The 20,341-nt window shown below is 45.5% G+C and overlaps 1 protein-coding gene across 1 annotated transcript in view; it reads right to left on the bottom strand.

The window, feature by feature from the left end:
* LOC124775152 (acetylcholinesterase-like) overlaps nt 1–20,341 on the bottom strand; it is a 118,468-nt gene that overhangs the window by 36,830 nt on the left and 61,297 nt on the right. The window contains exons 3-4 of the mRNA XM_047249992.1: nt 5,608–5,662; nt 235–423 (exon numbers count right to left, since the gene is read on the bottom strand). Coding sequence (XP_047105948.1) covers nt 235–423; nt 5,608–5,662 — 244 coding nt within the window. The remainder of the gene's footprint in view (nt 1–234; nt 424–5,607; nt 5,663–20,341) is intronic.

Raw genomic sequence — 20,341 nt, 5'->3', positions numbered from 1 at the left:
GGACTGTACATAATAGTATTGGTAGACATTAGTTAATGTAGAAGTTTGAAATAATTGATGACTATTTCAATTTGAACTCAGTGGAAACATTAGAAAAATGCTGAGAGGGCCTTTTTCTTTATAATTAGAGCTATTTTTCTACTTGATATTCAGTTTTGTTGTTTATAGACTTTCGCAGTATGAAAAGTGTTGAAAATTAATGACATCTGTACGTAGAGAGTAAGAAGCACTGACCGTGTCGATGATCTGGACGCAGCTGTTTGGAGGAGTGGTGGTGTTGAGGATCTCGCCGTTGGTGTCCCAGCGGTCCACGGGCCTAGGATGGCGGAACCTGAGTGGTCCCACGGGTTTCTGCGCGTATGGGATTCCCATCCACACGTCCACCAGCTTTCCCGTCGTCGCAGCCAGCGTTACGCCGCGAACCTGTAATCAGAATACTGCAGTCGCATGTCATCGTGCCTCGCAGGCCATTGGTGGTGTTCAAGGGTGTAAGTGCAAGTATATTCTTGTGACGCGCACTTTAGCACCTTCTCTTGGTGTAGTATTATTGTATAAGTGTAACTGTTATGTGTAGCCGAGTAATTCATGGGATTAAAGTACAGTACTAGAGAATTTATTGATGGCAGAAATGAGAGGGGGAACCCTGAACCGCTTCTTGCTTACGTTCTCAGATACCACAAAGCGGAGTTTCTTGTTTAGTCTTTTCATTTCGAGACGCATCATTAAAGAATTTTGTTTTCTCTGTGACCCACTCTGAGACCCATTTTCTTGTTGGAACTGTTGATGCCAGAAACGTGTCCAGATGTTAAATAAATAATGATATATAGCTTCACAATATTTGAGTTAACTAGTCACTTCCAAAGTAGGCCTATGTACTTGCTGAACTTGGAGTGGAAATCAAAAAGTTTCAGGAGTAAAATCTGTTGAGAAAATTCTAATGTTTGGAAGGGAAGCTCCAATGACGTACATTAAGAAGGAATCATTAGATCATGTAATTTGTTTGTAAATCACATAAACAAAAGCAGTTTACTCCTACGGCTTCCAACTTGCGAGACTTTGGAATTTAATCCTGGTGTAGTACTGAAGGACCGATGATACAGGTGTTCAGTACGTATTTTGCTTTATAACTGAGCTATACTTTCCCAGACTGCTCCCAATGAACTGAAGTGTCTTCTGAGGAAATTTGTGTTTGTGAGTTGTGGCTCTAAATTTTGCTCTATGCTGAATGATTTTTTCGTGGCTGCCCATTTCTTTCAGGTGCTCATTAACGTCTATCTGTCAGTTGTGGTTTTTCCACTGATGAGGCTAAGTTCAGAATTATATTTATGAGCCTGACGTTGTCCACTCTATATAGATAAGCATAATACTAATGTCATATGTGATTTTATACTGTAGCTACAAGATCTTGTATGATTTCTTTTTCATCCAAGTTTCATTTACGCATTTTGGTCCTAAGAATGTTGTGAAAATTTTATTTCTTGTTTCTTTAATGTTTCTTTTTTGCGATCTACTACTACATATAACGGTTCCATAAGCTTAATGAGCATTTGTTGCAGTAACCGTATTATAATGTAATTCTCCCTTTTGTGGTATAGATCTCTATGTTGTATCTCTTCAATGTGGGCTTTCATGATCTTTGCTGTTTTACAGTTCTTTCTTTGTAAGCTTCCCGATTTCCCTATATCGCCCTGTCGGTTCAATAATTTCTCATAAATTCATTTAATCTTTTACACAGCTGATGCAGTAACTTTAGAACTTGACTTACTTGTACCATGTTTTAATTTCCTGCTTGGAAGACACTTGTAAGGTGTTTCTCCGCCACTTGTTGCATACATTTTATACTGGAAACTTGATACTGTTAAATAGTGTTTTAGAAGGAATATCGTGACACGCCATCTTACTCTGTAACTGAAACCGAACTAGGTTCTCAGATATGTGAGTGTCTATATAACTTCTTAAACGTAATAGAACCCAGTACGTTGTCGTCAACGGTGAGTGTTCATCAGAGACATGGGGACCGTCAGGAGTGCTGAAGGACGTGTGATCCAGTTGTTCTTACTCTATACTGGGGGTTTCCGCAAGAGCGTGCAAAAATTAACTAGGGCACAGAAGATGCTCCACTGAACAATTTGAGGGAGAGAACCTGGGGTTGGAGTAGGCAGCTTAGGGAGATAACAGGAATAAAATGGCATTATTGTGTGCTTCTTTATTTCCATTAGTTACAGTTAACTTTTAATACCGTCACTGACACAATGAACGAATCATGTGTACCGTATTTTACAAAATTCGCTGAAACTGACGGCCATCCACGTCAATGCAAGAATAACATTGGCAAAAATGATTCTGACGCACGCTGCCGAATATCCCTGGTGTGTTTCGAATCACATCGCAGGCAGCTACAATTCCGGCAAGTAATTCCAACACCGTATCCAATGGCGTCTCAAGTGACTTTAGATATCCCTTTAGGAAACAACCAAGACTACGCAAGTCAGGTGACCTCGCAGCCTATGGAACAGAGCCTCCCCTTTGAATCCAGGAACCAGGAAATACAGGATTGAGATGGTTGCGGACATCCACACTGAAGTGAGACGGGGTACCGTCATGTTGTATCCATGTCCTCTCAGGAACAGCCAGGGCTATGTTCTCCAAAAACTCAGGTAAAACTCTTTGCAAGAAACTCAAGTACGGATGGCCAGGTAGAAGATATGCCTTGTCCTCCTTTTTTTCTTTGGAGAAAATCAAGAATATGCATGTAAAGGAACATCATAGTACGTGTAACTTGTATGCAAATAAGCTGGAAAACAATAATGCTAGACAGTTCGGTAGAAAAGTTTATTTCCATGTCTCCTTAAGCTTGGCCTACCAACCCAAGGTTCCCCCCCTCAAATTGTTCAGTGGTGCATCCTCTATGTCCCGTTAAAATATTTGCACACTCTTACGGAAACACCTTGTATACAGACAAATATTCCGAGTAAAGGATGAGTAGCGATCTGCGGATGTTTCCTGATGATGCTGTAGCGTACGGGAATGTATCATCGTTGAGTGACTGTAGGAGGATACAAGATGACTTGGACTAAATTTTTAACTGGTATGATGAATGGCAGCTGGCTATAAACGTAGAAAAATGTAGGTTACTGCCGATGAGCAGGAAAAGACCATCCCGTAATGTTCGAACATAGCATTAGTAGTGTGCAGCTTGGCACAATTATGGCGATTAAATATGTAGGTGTAAAACTGGAAAGTGATATGAAATGGAAGGAGTACGTGAGGTGAGTAGCAGGGAAGGCGAGCGATCGACTTCAGTTCATTAGAAGAATTTTAGGAAAGTGTCGGTCATCGATAAATGTGACTCACATACAACACTAGTGCGGCCAGTTCTTGTTTCGCGAGTGTTTGGAATCCCCATCAGGTGGGATTAAAGGAGGACATCGAAGCGATTGATAGGCAGGGGTCTCGCTTTGTTACTGGTAGGTTCAATCAGCACTCGAGTATTACGAAGATGCTTAGGGAAATCAAGCGGGAATCCGCAGGAGGGAAGACGTTCTTTTCATGGATTACTATTTGGGAGATATGATACTGCGTGAAGAGTTTGACATAGCACTGAAAGACCTAAGTCGAAACAAGGCCCCGGGAGTAGACAACATTCCATTAGAACTACTGACAGCCTTGGGAGAGCCAGTCATGACAAAACTCTACCATCTGGTGAGCAAGATGTATGAGACAGTCTAAATACCCTCAGACTTCAAGAAGAATATATTAATTCCAATCCCAAAGAAAGCAGGTTTTGACAGATGTGAAAATTACCGAACTGTCAGTTTAATACGTCACGGCTGCAAAACACTATCATGAATTCATTAAAGACGAATGGAAAAACTGGTAGAAGCAGACCTCGGGGAAGATCAGTTTGGATTCCGCAGAAATGTTGGAACACGTGAGGCAATACTGACCTTACGACTTATCTTAGAAGAAAGATTAAGGAGAGGCAAACCTACGTTTCTAGCATTTGTAGACTTAAAGAAAGCTTTTGACAACGTTGATTGGAATAATCTCTTTCATAGGCAGGGGTAAAATACAGGGAGCGAAAGGCTATTTACAGTTTGTACAGAAACAAGATCGCAATTATAAGAGTCGAGCGGCATGAAAGGGATGTAATGGTTGGGAAGGGAGTGAGACAGGGTTGTATCCTCTCCCCGATGTTATTCAATTTGTATATTGAGCTAGCAGTAAAGGAGACAAAAGAAAAATTCGGAGTAGGTATTAAAATCCATGGAGAAGGAATTAAAACTTTCAGGTTCGCCGATGACATTGTGATTCTGTCAGAGACAGCAAAGGACTTGGAAGAGCAGTTGAACGGAATGGACAGTGTCTTGAAAGGAGGATATAAGACGAACATCAACAAAAGCAAAACGAGGATAATGGAATGTAGTAGAATTAAGTCGGGTAATGCTGAGAGAATTAGATTAGGAAATGAGACACTTAAAGCAGCAAAGGAGTTTTTCTATTTGGAGAGCAAAATAACTGATGATGGTCGAAGTAGAGGGGATATAAAATGTAGACTGGCAATGGCAAGGAAAGCGTTTCTGAAGAAAAAGAAATTTGTTAACATCGAGTATAGATTTAAGTGCCAGGAAGTCGTTTCTGAAAGTATTTGTATGGAGTGTAGCCATGTATGGAAGTGAAACATGGACGATAAGTAGTTTGGACAAGAAGAGAATGGAAGCTTTCGAAATGTGATGCTACAGAAGAATGCTGAAGATTAGATGGGTGGTTCGCGTAACTAATGAGAAGGTACTGAATAGAATTGAGGAGAAGAGAAATTGACTAGAAGAAGGGACCGGTTGGTAGGACATGTTCTGAGGCACCAAGGGGTCACCAATTCAGTATTGGAGGGCAGCGTGGAGTGTAAAAATCGTAGTGGGAGACCAAGAGATGAATACACTAAGCAGATTCAGAAGGATGTAGGCTGCAGTAGGTACTGTGAGATGAAGCAGCTTGCACAGGATAGAGTAGCATGGAGAGCTGCATCAAACCAGTCTCAGGACTGAAGACCTGCAACAACAACAACTATTGAGCAAAATCTTGGAGAACTGTTATTTGAAGCTGACGGCAGAACGATTCTAATGCTGCCAATATAAACTTCGCGTAACGACCACGAAGATTACAGAAATTTGAGGTCGAAAAATTAGGGCTCTTATGGAGGACAGAGAGTCATCTTTCCCTCGTTTTGTTTGGGAGTGGCACAGAATGGTGAAATGAAATGCTCGTGTGGGATCGATAGCCGCGAGTCCCCACCTGAGGAAGTTCGACTGCCGAGTTGCAGGTCTTTTCAGCTGACGCCACGCTGAGTGACCTGAGTGTCGATGATGATGATGAAATGATGATGAGGACAACACAAGACGCATTCCCCGAGTGGAGAAAATCTCCAACCCATCCGTGAGTAAAACTGGGCCTGCTGCATGGCAGTCAAATCCGCTGACCGTCAAGTAAGGGGGCTGACAGTAGTGTTGGTGCAGGGCACCTTCCGGCATGTGCCACACGGTGGCATGTATGGTTGACGAAATGTTGGCAAGGCCTGTGGTGCGGGTGAGAGTATGCGGAGCGGCGCACCTTGCCCTTGGTGGTCTGCACGACGAGCGGGTCGTCCTCGGGGTGCCGGCGCGCGCTGCCCGACAGCGGCTGCTGCGGCGCCTGCGGCGGCTGCGGGTCGAGGTCAAGGTCGAGGTGCAGGTCCTCGCCGCTGGCGCTGGCGTCGCGCTGCCGCAGCGCCGACAGGTGGTGGCGGCCGCGAGCGCTGCCGCCGCCCGCCACCAGCCACGCCACCAGCGCCACGCTCACGCGCCACCGCCACATCCCCATCCTGCGCCTCACGGGCTCTGCGCAGGCCACAGCACCCGCCGTCAGGGAGAGCACCTGGCAACTTAAGAGTAGCTACGTACACGAAAATATGGCGCGCTGCAAAACTTAAGATACAGTAACATAATATATTAAAGATTCGCTGGGAATGAATCAAAGTGTGAGGACATGCTGGAAGTCACATGGCGTGACGTCAGTGTGGCTAAGGTGCCAAATGGGGCTAGGCCACAAAATGAGGAAGAAGAAGATACAGGGGAAACTCAGTGCGTCAGCCAGCAGTTACGATATAGTTTGGTGGCCTGTAGACATCATTTGGATCGCTTCACACTGGGACTAATCATCGAAGAACTACACTACTGGCCATTAAATTTGCTACACCAAGAAGAAATGCAAATGATAAACGGGTATTCATTGCACAAATATACTAGAACTAACATGTCATTACATTTTCACGCAATTTCGGTGCATAGATCCTGAGAAATCAGTACCCAGATCAACCACCTCTGGCCGTAATAATGGCTTGATACGCCTGGGCATTGAGTCAAACAGAGCTTGGATGCCGTGTACAGGTACAGCTGCCCATGCAGCTTCAACACGATACCACGGTTCATCAACAGTAGTGACTGGCGTATTGTAACGAGTCTGTTGCTCGGCCACCATTGACCAGACGTTTTCAGTTGGTGAGAGAACTGGAGAATGTGCTGGCCAGGGCAGCAGTCGAACGTTTCCTGTATCCAGAAAGGTCCGTACAGGACCTGCAACATGCGGTCGTACATTATCCTGCTGAAATGTAGGGTTTCGCAGGGATCGAATGAAGGGTGGAGTCACGGGTTGTAACACATCTGCAATGTAACGTCCACTGTTCAAAGTGCCGTCAATGCGAACAAGAGGTGACCGAGACGTGTAACCAATGGAACCCCAAACCACCATGCCGGGTCATACGCCAGTATGGCGATAACGAATGCACGCTTCCAATGTCTGTTCACCGCGATGTCACCAAACACCGACCATCATGATGCTGTAAAGAGAACCTGGATTCATCGGAAAAAAATGTAGTTTTGCCATTCGTACACCCAGGTTCGTCGTTGAGTACACCATTGCAGGCGCTCCTGTCTGTGATGCAGCGTCAAGGGTAACCGCAGCCATCGTCTTCGAGCTGATAGTCCATGATGCTGTAAACGTAGTCCAACTGTTCGTACAGATGGTTCTTGTCTTGCAAACGTCCCCATGTGTTGGCTCAGGGATCGAGACGTGGCTGCACGATCCGTTAATGCCATGCGGATAAGATGCCTGTCATCTAGAGTGCTAGTCATACGAGGCCGTTGGGCTCCAGCACGGCGTTCCGTATTACCCTCCTGAACCCACCGATTCCATATTCTGCTAACAGTCATTGGATCTCGAGCAATGCGAGCAGCAATGTCGCGATACGAAAAACCACAATCGCGATAGGCTAGAATCCGACCTTCATGAAAGTCGGAAACGTGATGGTACGCATTTCTCCTCCTTACACGAGGCATCACAACAACGTTTCACCAGGCAACGCCGGTCAACTGCTGTTTGTGTATGAGAAATCGGTTGGAAAATTTCCTCATTTCAGCACGTTGTAGGTGTCGCCACCGGCGCCATCCTTGTGTGAATGCTCTGAATAGCTAATCATTTGCATTTCATAGCATCTTCGTCCTGTTGGTTAAATTTCGCGTCTGTAGCACGTCATCTTCGTACTGTAACAATTTTAATGGTCAGTAGTGTATAAGAAGGTCGAAGTGACGAGTGTAGCCCGAGAGTATGTCACTGCTCACAGCATTCTTTCTCGCGCCTGCGGGGGGTTCCAAAGTACAGCCACTGCTGACTGAAGGACAGAAAGTGGCGGACAACGCTCAACTACATAAGCACCGCTAAATTATGCAGTAGGAAAGAAGACACTCATGTCACACAGCGGGCTCAAATGCAACCACATGACTCAGAGGCATGAAATCTCACTACTGCCCTTGAGTGGTGTCTCGTGCGACGTCAAATTCTTCGTGCTCCGTTGAACCACGCACATCGGCGACACTGTTTTCGATGCTGCCAAGAGTGTAGGGACTGGAATAACGACGAATGTGGTCGCTCTCCTCCAATGAGAGCGGGTTCGATCTGAGTAGCGATTCTGAACGTACCGTCACGTGACGAGAGCTGGGGACACGAAAAGCACCCATAAGCATTGTCGAACATTGTCGATTTGGTGTTTCAACTGTTGTCGGGTGGAGACGCATTGCGTTGCATGGGTTTAGTGCCCTCCAAATCTTTGAACTCGATGCACGTAACTGTCGCCGTTATTCTAACCCTAACTCCTTCCCTGTTCACGGGTAAATTCGACCCCTTTGTACGAATCAAAATCCGCGACCGCTTCGAACAGCGCAGGATGATGGTTCAAATGGCTCTGAGCACTATGGGACTTAACATCTGAAGTCATCAGTCCCCTAGAAATTAGAACTACCTAAACCTAACTAACCTAAGGACAACACAGACACCCATGCCCGAGGCAGGATTCGAACCTGCGACCGTAGCGGTCGCGTGGTTCCAGACAGTAGCGCCTAGAACCGCTCGTCCAGCGCAGGATGATGCTGATGTCTGGTTTGTGGGGCGCTCAACTGTGCGGTTATCAGCGCCCGTACAAAGTCCGAAACTTTGCTCAGCCCAGTCTCGCCACTTTCATGAATGATGATGAAATGATGAGGACAACACACCTCCCAGTCATCTAGAGGCAGGTGAAAATCCCTGGTGACGCCGGGAATCGAACCCGGGACCCTGTGCTCTGGAAGCGAGAACGCGACCGCGAGACCACGAGTTAAGGACGAACAGCGCAGGTGGAGGAACTCTTGGAACGTGGAGATAATCGGCGAATAGAGCGGCCTCTCCGTTCCCCGACTTCAGCCCCCAAGCACACGTGTGGGATGCGTTGAGGAAACGTATTGTAGCGCGTCCACATGCACCAGAGACTATCCAGAAGTTGTGGACCACGCTGGTGGAGGAATGCAACGTCCTGCCAGCAGAGCTTCTTATGAAGCTGATGGCCAACACGGGAGCACGCTGGAGAGTATGGTCTGTGTAACACCTCTGTTCAGTTTACAATGATAAAAGCTATAGAAAGAATAATTTAAAATTAAGAATAGAATTTTTAGAGGGGAAAATAGTGTACAATCAGAGTTCGGTAATTGCAGACCAAAATTATAGTATAACAGCAAGTAGTTTAACGTCTAAGTACAGCAAAGCCACGGAAGCTCCGTCATGGAGAAGGCAGTGACGTTAAACTCTTGTGATGAAAAACCTATAAAAAGGCCTGTTCGTCATTATTGCCGCCTTTTTTCCTTGATTGTTTCGTTAGAGGGCGGGGAACCCGTGTCAGTCAGCGAGACAATAATTAGATTGGACTTTATCGTGTTACGATTCATGATAAACTGTTAGAATATTACGGAGATTAAAAGTGATGTAGTGTATGATCTCTGACTGTTGGTAGCAACGGAGTATTAAGGTGATTTTAGGACTTTAGTGCTAGTTTGGAACTTTACGGACATATAGACGACAGAAACTCAAATTATCTGCTGATACGAGTGAATTCAGTAGTACCGGTATTCAGATATTAACGTGTGGACTTTTGAAAGTGTCGTGTGCCGTTAGTTGCGAATCTGGACGTAGAGGGCGTGCATATCGGCATTTGCGGACTATTTAAATTCCTCCAGGGTAGAAACCTGAATATGGATTGAACGTGAAATACAAGAGTTTTGTACTTATTTCATTTATCTAGTACTAATCAGTGAAGGTTTTACGGAACCAAAGCTATTCAGCAGTAAGTCAGCACCATCTAGCGGAAAGCGTGGGCACCAACTAGCACGCTAACTGAAGTGAACGTTTACGTGTTTTACGGACTGCTTAATGTGAACTTTTCTGACTCTTTGACGTCACCACTCCCTCCGAAAGGTGGCGCAGGCTGTCTTAATCAAAAAAGGGGGAGAGTTTTAGCCGGGCAAATTACTAAACAAAATCTATATTTACAAGACTCGCAGTAATAGCAAAACACAAGGCCCGCACCCCATCGGAGAGTCGTCGCTGTCACGTCGGGAAGTAAAGCCGGAAAACCTACTGACGATACGTATCTACGAGCAGACGTCGACGTGGAGTACCTAAAAACGGAACCAAAAGAGAGTTGGGGATGCTTCAACTGCCGTCCGCGGTGATCACAGACAATGTTTAGAACCACGTCCCGCCGTTTGTAATTTCCAGGCAACCACCATGAATCGCGCTCACTTCAGTGTAATTGTTGTCTTTGAATTTTTGTCCTTTAGTCGCCTTCAGTATAATACTGCAACATCTCTTTCTCTGTATCTTTCAAGTTTCATCGAGTTATGTTACGTGGTACTCCCCCAGCTAGCCGCGTGGTCTAACGCGCTGCTTCCCGAGCGGGAAGGCGTGCCGGTCCCCGGCACGAATCCTCCCGGCAGATAAGTGTCGAGGTCCGGTGTGCCGGCCAGTCTGTGGATGGTTTCTAAGGCGGTTTTCCATCTACCTCGGCGAATGCGGGCTGGTTCCTCTTATTCCGCCTCCGCTACACTGTGTCGGCGACTGCTGCGCAAAGACGGTTTCCACGAATGCGTACACCATAATTATTCTTCCACGCAAACATCTGGGTTACACTCGTCTGGTATGAGAGAAGAGACATTCCCGGGGGGGGGGGGGGGGGGGGGGGGCTGGTGGATGGAGGTTCCACTGGAGGCCGAACCGCACAATAACCCTGGGTTCGGTGTGGGGCGGCGGTGGGGTGGGTGGACTGTAGCTAGTTGTGGGGTTGTGAACCACTTAGGGCTCCGGCAGGACGAAGCCTCTACGTCGTTTCTAGGTCCCCGGTTTAATACATGCATACGTACGTTACTTGGTAGTGGCACATTATGCAAGAGTTACATCTCTCCTAAAGTTTCGCACAATAGTGTGGTTGCCACGCTGCATATACATTTGCGAGTCGAACTTCTCATGAGCAATTCGAGTGCATGTTGCTCGCAAGTGACAAGCTGTCTTTAGAATTACTAAAGTGCACATGCTCCTCGACTTCAATATGGTGTAAAGTTCTCACCAGCTCTACTCCGAGCCCCAATACGTCGTCCACTGTATTCGTGCTATTTCCCTACAGGTGGCATAACTACTGGGCAACAGCTGTGGTTGCAGGAGTTCTGGACGTAACGGTTGTCAAGAAAAAGCATCAACTTTGGCTTTGTATTCCACACCAATAAAACCACACTTTGAAGATAAAAGCTCCAGCAATCGATCCAGGGTGAAAATTAGGGCCGTAATTCTGACAGTACGCAGTTAGGCCTTCCGAACATGCACCTTTTAAATATCTGCATCCACCTGTTACCACGCGCAGTGTTCCGTATCTCTGCAGCCGCCTAATATCCGAGCGCGAGTATTGTATAAGGGACTGAGTACGTGTTTCTACTGTCAATCAACCAAGAAGATATACCGCTTTGTTCATCGTGTGAAACTGCGCGGTTTCTAACATGTAGCTGGTACCAGAGAACTCTCCGCTTAGAACACGTGTATTTTTCGATTCACAAATGCAGTGTAAATCAATGAAATGGATGAGTTTGTTGTTATAGAAGTACCGTAACGCTGTTTCATAAGTAACATCGCTATTTGGCGTTATTTTATTTGCATAGGAATGCTGACACTGTTAACGTGAAGCACATATGCAGGAGCTGCGCTATACTTCTGTGTGATTCGCATGATTAAACTGAAAACAGATAATCATTATGTTCATTTCATAGCAATGTTTCAGTTGGTTAGGTTTGTTTATTTAGAATATATATTCAACTTATATGTACATAAGGTAACCACATTACGTACTTCTCTTTCGCTTAAAACAACATGTCGGAACGCGTCGGGCAATCGTAACTCTCTACCAATTCCTCTTCCATGCCTTCAACATACTGCGAATAGCAGGGCGCTGGTTGTCACTCCATTGCACAGTACTTCGCGCTCGAGCATTAGCTGTCTGCTGTGAGGCGGAGCAAATGATAAACAACCGGTGCGTGCGAACGTTTGAGTGCTGTGCACCCAGAAGGTCACTACGCCATACCATCAGATTTTCTGACCAAATTTGCGCGGGGGATTGATTGCTGCGGTTGATTTCTTGGTATTGTGATTTTCTTCTCCTTGAAGTATGAGGTCAAGATGGTGACGTTTCCTCGTACGATATGAAGGGTGACATGTCACGCTGAAGTACGGTCAAGGGAATAGTGCTAGAAATAGTATTTCTGAGATGACTTTGTAGTAACTGTTGTGTTTTAGTAGGGCATCACGTTTACCAGACTATTGAACATTTTTCTTCATCATCGTCATCATCATCATCTTCTTCTTCTTCTTCCTCTTCTCCCTGCCTTCTCCTGCTCCTCTATGGCAGTGTTCCTCAACCTTTCTGAGGCCATTACCCCTACATGGAATCAGATATGACCCAGTGCCACCCACCACTAACGTCATCATCATAAGTGCCTAACTAAACTTAACTATAAAAAAATTCTATTTAAACACTTATTTTTGAAATGACGAAAGGTCTAGGTATTTTATTATAGTATGAACTAACTGTATATTTCTAACAACCTTCTTTATTGAATGGCGAAAGCCTTAGCAGTGCGTCACGAATGCTGTCTACAGCTCCTCTTCAGAAAAGAAAGCTAACTATCCACATTGAGGAAAGACACTTGTTATAAAATATGCTTCCTCTTCATCACTCCTCCCCATAGTGACTCGTGCTTCACCCACACCCTACAACCCCTCCCCCCATCCCCAATTAAAAGCAACCGAATTAAAATGCGTGTGTTACACATATTGTTTGTAAATTATTTGATTGCTGGACTCCTTACTTCTGAACTGGCAGAAATTGAAAGACGTTAGTTTGCCAAAGCTTTATGTCTGACAACCACTACTAATAATAATTGCACTGTGAAAGCCCTGTAGCAATTTCGTAATAACTACGTAGTTACTGTTGTGTCGTTCCATCAGTTAGATGGATTATCTGCTGACAGATGAACAATGAAGCAATTTGTGATCCATTACAAGAACTACTTACAACTTAGAGCAAGCATTTTGACGAGATATTAAAGCATATGTGATCTATACATTTCAGTTTTACTGTCAGGAAACGCATGGAAAAGTAAAATGTTTGTGTATAAAAACTGGACTATTTGCGTGGAAGATGTTCATGCATTACTTTCATAAGCTTTAACCTCAACCAAACTGTGTCACGGTTTAATGCTCGTGTATGAAAAAAAAAAGATAAGGACTGGCAACTTAGTAATCAGTATTACAGTCTTACGAAATAGTAACAATAATGGTGATATTTAATAAAATACTTTAGTTTCGTAACCGTAACACAATCGAATTATTTTGTTTTTACCCCTTAGAAAATTTCGTTCTACCCCTCATGGGGTAATTACCGCCAGGTTGAGAATGAATGCTGTGCGGAGTCGGCGTGGGTTGCGGCTATGCTACTGACAATGACGCCACACTACCTCCGGGATGATACCTGTGTACCTGAAGTGTGTGTCTAGACTAAATCTCATCTTCAGCCATGAGAAAATTTCTAAATGTATGCGTAACATGAATCTGAAGCGTGACGTGGGTATCAGTCTGGCATTTATCTAGTTGGATCTGGGGACGCTACCAAAAAGCCGCATCCACACTGGCCAGTCCAACAGGCCTCGCCGTTAAACCACGAGGCGTATTCGACTCGCGACAAGCTCGCCTCCCCCAATTCGGGAAGCGCCTCGTTAATGCGTTCGGATATCTGCATCGATTAATGTTAATTACGCTGCTTAATTATAGTGTAATATAACTTGAATGTGACAGTAGCAGTTACATTATTAATCAATGGGATTAGATGTGACACCTGCAGGAATGCCAAAACACGATACGTAACACAAAACTGTTGAGACGTTTGTTGCCACAACTTACGTGTTGCTCTTTGGCCCTCGCTTTAGAATATTCAGCCGACGACAGTTTTATGGTTTTTCTGGCGTTTCGCTAGCAGTAGTAAATAACATAGTCAACGATTCACGCTCCCCTGCTTGTTGAAGACATGTATATACATAATATACTCTGTAGAGCCAAAGAAACTGGTACACCTACCTAATATAGTGTAGGGCGTCCGTGACCACTCAGAAGTGCGCAACAAGACGTGGCATGGACTCGTCTAAACTATTGCTGGAGGTAACTGACGCCATGAATCATGCAGGTGTCATTCCGGAGGTAGTGTGGCATCATTGCCAGTAGCATAGCCGCAACCCACGCCGACTCCGCACAGCAGTCATTCTCAACCTGGCGGTAATTACCCCCTGAGGGGTAGAACGAAATTTTCTAAGGGGTAAAAACAAAAGAATTCGATTGTGTCAGTACAGGGGAGGGGAGTGGATATCTCTCCTGAACAGCACGTTGCAACTTAAACTAACTTACACTAAGGACAACACACACACCCATGCCCGAAGGAAGACTCCAGCCTCAGACGGAGGAAGGTGCGCGAACCGTGGCGAGGCTCCCAAGACGGAGCGGCTACCCCGCACGGCCCGTGTCTGGGGAGTATGATGGCCAGCGCAAGTGTTTAAACTCAGAAGAGTGTTTATGGAGTCACACTGTAGCAATTCTGGACATCTTGGTGTCGCATTGTCCTGCTGGAATTGCCGAAGTCCGTCGGAATGCAAAATGCACGTGAATGGGTGCAGGTGATCAGACAGGATGTTTACAGGATGTTTACGTACGTGTCACCTATCAGAGTCGTATCTAGACGTATCAGGGGTCCCATATCACTCCAACTGCACACTCCCCACATCATTACAGAGCTTCCACCAGCTTGAACAGTCCCTTGCTGACGTGCAGGGTCCATGGATTTATGAAGTTGTGTGCATACCTGTACACGTCCTACCTCTCGATACAATTTGAAACGAGACTCGTCCGACCAGGCAACATGTTTCCAGTCACCAACAGTCCACAGTCGGTGTTAACGGGCTCAGGCGAGGCGTAAGGCTTTGTGTCGTGCATTCAGCAAGGGCACACGAGTGAGCCTTCGGCACCGAAAGCCCATATCGATGATGTTTCGTTGAATGGTTCGCACGCTGGCACTCGATGACGGCCCAGCATTGAAATCTGCAGCAATTTGAGGAAGAATTGCACTTCCGTCACGCTGAACGATTCTATTCAGTCATCGTTGGTTCCGTTCTTGCAGGATTTTTCCGGTCGCAGCGATGCCGGAGATTTGATGCTTTACCGGTTTCCTGATATTCATGGTACACTCGTGAAATGGCCTTAAGGGAAAATTCCCACTTCGTAGCTACCTCTGAGATGACGTGTCCCATCGCTCGCGCGCCGACTGTAACACTACGTTGAAACTTACTTCAATTTTGATAACCTGCCATTGTAACAACAGTAATCGATCTAACAAATGCTATAGATTCTTGTTGTCTCATATAGGCGTCGCCGAATGCAGCGTCGTATTCTGCCTGTTTACGTGCCTATGTATTTGAATACGCATGCTTGTATCACTTTCTTTCGCGGTTCAGTGTATCATACCATATGTGGTTGTGTCGGCTACTGTGGGAGTCAGCACCGACCCAAAAAAAAAGGACCAGAGACCTTGCGATGGCAGTCGGTAGGAATCCCAAATGATGTGTACATTCAACATTAGAAGTATTTCCAAAAAGGAAAGAAATATAATTCAACTTCTTGTCATGGAGTGGCTTCCTGTGTCTCCTACATGCAATTACTTTGACATACTATTGCTACTCGCAGAACGCGGACTAAGAATCGCTCCCGATTGCCGAGTATCGATGGTCTCTAAGACTGTGACCAAACTGAATCGACCAGCGATGGGCGGCTGGTTAAGTCAGCGCTGAAAGAGGGCGATGAACTCTGTCTTAATCGAGGAGTTGCGCTTCCCGCTCTTTCCATTGGTGAGCGGGTCAGCGCCTTCTTAATGCCGTCTCGTGGCGCTGCTCTGGTCTGTGTGCAGTCGATATGTTGGCACTGCACAATATGCTTACAACTTTTTACTGTGAAGTTGCTTGACGATGCCGAAGTGGGTGGGGGCCGAAATTATCTAATAACTAAATCATGAAATAATGTGGTGATTTAAAGAACAAAACAGCCTACGCAGGAAAATTACTTCCCTCTAGGAACTCACAGTGATCGTACACCCCTCTATTAAACAGATTAATTTGCGAATAATATGGATACGACTACATCAATTTTTTAAAAAACCTTTTATTTATAAGTTAGAATAAACTAATGTCTTCCGTGATACTGGTAGTTTCATAAAAATCGTAATGAACAGGTTTTTTTGGTGTAATACACGCTACAAAATATGTATAGAAAAGTTCTGTGAAACACGAGTCAAAATACTTCTGACGTTAGTTGGAAGGCATTAGTGGTGTATGAAAATATCATTCCTTAACAGTCTCCCGACATTTACGAGGACGGTATTATTTTAGTCTTTTGTAGAGATACTCTGCGTTAATTATGTGAAACGACAAAGAACTTTTTGTAGACTGGGACCATAGATGTGTTTTTTGTCGCCCACCAGCATTGCATCTTAAAGAAATGTATCTGAGGCAATTCGCTCTACAGGCTGTTTAAGAAGTACAGTTGAAGAACATTTATTCGATGGCATTTTTAATAACTGGTTACAGAGACCGAAAGAATCACACGGATGTAACCTGTGTATACAGGGTGGTCCATTGATCGTGACCGGGCCAAATATCTCAAGAAATAAGTATCAAACCAAAAAACTACAAAGAACGATACTCGTCTAGCTTGAAGGGGGAAACAAGATGGCGCTATGGTTGGCGCGCTAGATGGCTCTGCCATAGGTCAAACGGATATCAACAGAGTTTTTTTTAAAAAGAGGAACCTCCATTTTTTATTATATATTCGTGGAGTACGTAAAGAAATATGAATGTTTTAGTTGGACCACTTTTTTCGCTTTGTGATATATGGCGCAGTAATAGTCACAAACGTATAAGTACGTGGTATCACGTAACATTCCGCCACTGCGGACGGAATTTGCTGCGTGATACATTACCCGGTGTTGAGAATACTATATCAACACCGATTGCGCCCGTACAATATTTCTATGCTCCAGGAATTGCATGGCGACGGCTTTGAACGTCGTGTACAGTTCTGCCACTGGGCACAAGAAAAATTACGGGACGATGACAGAATTTTTGCACGCGTTCTACTTAGCGACGAGGTGTCATTCAGTAACAGAGTTAACGCAAACCGGCATAATATGCACTATTGGGCAACGGAAAATCCACGATGGCTGCGATAAGTGGAACGTCAGCGATCTTGACGGGTTAATGTATGGTGCGGCATTATGGGGGGAAGGATAATTGGCCCCCATTTTATCGATGGCAATCTAAATAGTGCAATGTATGCTGATTTTCTACATAATGTTCTACCGATGTTAATATAAGATGTTTTACTGCATGGCAAAATGGCGATGTACTTCCAAAATGATGGATGTCGGGCACATAGCTCGCGTGCGGTTGAAGCGGTATTAATTAGCACATTTCATGACAGGTGGATTGGTCGTCGAATCACCATACCGTGGCCCGCTCGTTCACCTTATCTGACGTCCCCGGATTTCTTTCTGTGGGGGAAGTTGAAGGATATTAACTATCGTGATCCACCGACAACACCTGACAACATGCGTCAGCGCATTGTCAATGCATGTGCGAACATTACGGAAGGCGAACTACTCGCTGTTGAGAAGAATGCCGTTACACGTATTGCCACATGCATTGACGTTGACGGACATCATTTTGAGCATTTATTGCATTAATGTGGCATTTACAAGTAATCACGCTGTAACAAAATGCGTTCTCAGAAATGATAAGTTCACAAAGGTACATGTATCACATTGGAACAACCAAAATAAAATGTTCGCACGTACCTACGTTCTGTATTTTAATTTGAAAAACCTACCTGTTACCAACTGTTCGTCTAGTTCGTCTAATATTGTGAGCCATATGTTTGTGATTATTACAGCGCCATCTACCACAAAGCAAAAAAAGTGATACAACTAAAACATTCATATTTCTTTACGCACTACACGAATACGTAATAAAAAAATGGGGATTCCTACTTAAAAAAGACGCAGTTGATATCCGTTTGACCTCTAGCAGTGCCATCTAGCGGGCCAGCTATAGCGCCACCTGGTTTCCCCCTTCAAGCTAGACGAGCTTCGTTCTTTGTAGTTTTTCCGTCTGACGCTTATTTCGTCAGATATACTCCTGGAAATTGAAATAAGAACACCGTGAATTCATTGTCCCAGGAAGGGGAAACTTTATTGACACATTCCTGGGGTCAGATACATCACATGATCACACTGACAGAACCACAGGCACATAGACACAGGCAACAGAGCATGCACAATGTCGGCACTAGTACAGTGTATATACACCTTTCGCAGCAATGCAGGCTGCTATTCTCCCATGGAGACGATCGTAGAGATGCTGGATGTAGTCCTGTGGAACGGCTTGCCATGCCATTTCCACCTCGCCTCAGTTGGACCAGCGTTCGTGCTGGACGTGCAGACCGCGTGAGACGACACTTCATCCAGTCCCAAACATGCTCAATGGGGGACAGATCCGGAGATCTTGCTGGCCACGGTAGTTGACTTACATTTTCTAGAGCACGTTGGGTGGCACAGGATACATGCGGACGTGCATTGTCCTGTTGGAACAGCAAGTTCCCTTGCCGGTCTAGGAATGGTAGAACGATGGGTTCGATGACGGTTTGGATGTACCGTGCACTATTCAGTGTCCCCTCGACGATCACCAGTGGTGTACGGCCAGTGTAGGAGATCGCTCCCCACACCATGATGCCGGGTTTTGGCCCTGTGTGCCTCGGTCGTATGCAGTCCTGATTGTGGCGCTCACCTGCACGGCGCCAAACACGCATACGACCATCGTTGGCACCAAGGCAGAAGCGACTCTCATCGCTGAAGACGACACGTCTCCATTCGTCCCTCCATTCACGCCTGTCGCGACACCACTGGAGGCGGGCTGCACGATGTTGGGTCGTGAGCGGAAGACGGCCTAACGGTGTGCGGGACCGTAGCCCAGCTTCATGGAGACGGTTGCGAATGGTCCTCGCCGATACCCCAGGAGCAACAGTGTCCCTAATTTGCTGGGAAGTGGCGGTGCGGTCCCCTACGGCACTGCGTAGGATCCTACGGTCTTGGCGTGCATCCGTGCATCGCTGCGGTCCGGTCCCAGGTCGACGGGCACGTGCACCTTCCGCCGACCACTGGCGACAACATCGATGTACTGTGGAGACCTCACGCCCCACGTGTTGAGCAATTCGGCGGTACGTCCACCCGGCCTCCCGCATGCCCACTATACGCCCTCGCTCAAAGTCCGTCAACTGCACATACGGTTCACGTCCACGTTGTCGCGGCATGCTACCAGTGTTAAAGACTGCGATGGAGCTCCGTATGCCACGGCAAACTGGCTGACACTGACGGCGGCGGTGCACAAATGCTGCGCAGCTAGCGCCATTCGACGGCCAACACCGCGGTTCCTGGTGTGTCCGCTGTGCCGTGCTTATGATCATTGCTTGTACAGCCCTCTCGCAGTGTCCGGAGCAAGTATGGTGGGTCTGACACACCGGTGTCAATGTGTTCGTTTTTCCATTTCCAGGAGTGTATTTGGCCCGGTCACGTTCAATTGACCACCCTGTATAATGATACGCCCCTTTATTATGACATTGCCGGGCAAATACTCCACTCTAAGAACATAATTGTGTTTCAGTTTATAGATTGTTTTAGGATGGCGGCAAGAGAAAGTTACGAGTGAGAACTTTAAGAGGCGAGATCTTGTTTCTAGCTAAAAGCAGCACTTCGCAAAGTAATTTTATCGCAGAGCTAACTTCAGCAAAGAGGTCTATGAAACATGAACTTATCATGGCGCCATCGTATATTGTCTAAAGCAGATTCATTAACTGCACTCGGAAAGACAAGCAATCAGTATTAGCAGCGTTTACGAAAAACAGAGAAAGTTACAAAATCAATGTTGCTAAACGTTTACACAATCTGGGAAATCACGCCACAAAGTTCTGTTTCAACTTTATTGGCAAGGGTTTTGAAACTGTTCTCTTACTTCGATTCACACTTATGATACAGCCAGCACCACAGAAAAACAGTTGATTTTAACCCACCAAGTACAAAGCACCATGTATAGATACGGTGGCGACACGGTTGTGGTGCGGCCATATCGGACTAAAAAGTTCCTCTAACATTTGAACTCCGTCCATCCTAACATAATATTCACGATAGAAACTAGAAAAATAGGGACAACTACATTTAATCGGTTTGTTAGCAACAGGAAGATGGTTCAAATGGCTCAGAGCACTATGGGACTCAACTTCTGAGGTCATCAGTCCCCTAGAACTTAGAACTACTTAAACCTAA

The sequence above is a fragment of the Schistocerca piceifrons genome, chromosome 2 (genome assembly GCF_021461385.2).
Source record: "Schistocerca piceifrons isolate TAMUIC-IGC-003096 chromosome 2, iqSchPice1.1, whole genome shotgun sequence".
In the NCBI taxonomy this organism is placed as follows: domain Eukaryota; kingdom Metazoa; phylum Arthropoda; class Insecta; order Orthoptera; family Acrididae; genus Schistocerca; species Schistocerca piceifrons.
The sequence above is the reverse complement of the archived record's forward strand: the minus strand, read 5'-3'. Positions and strand labels throughout refer to the sequence as shown.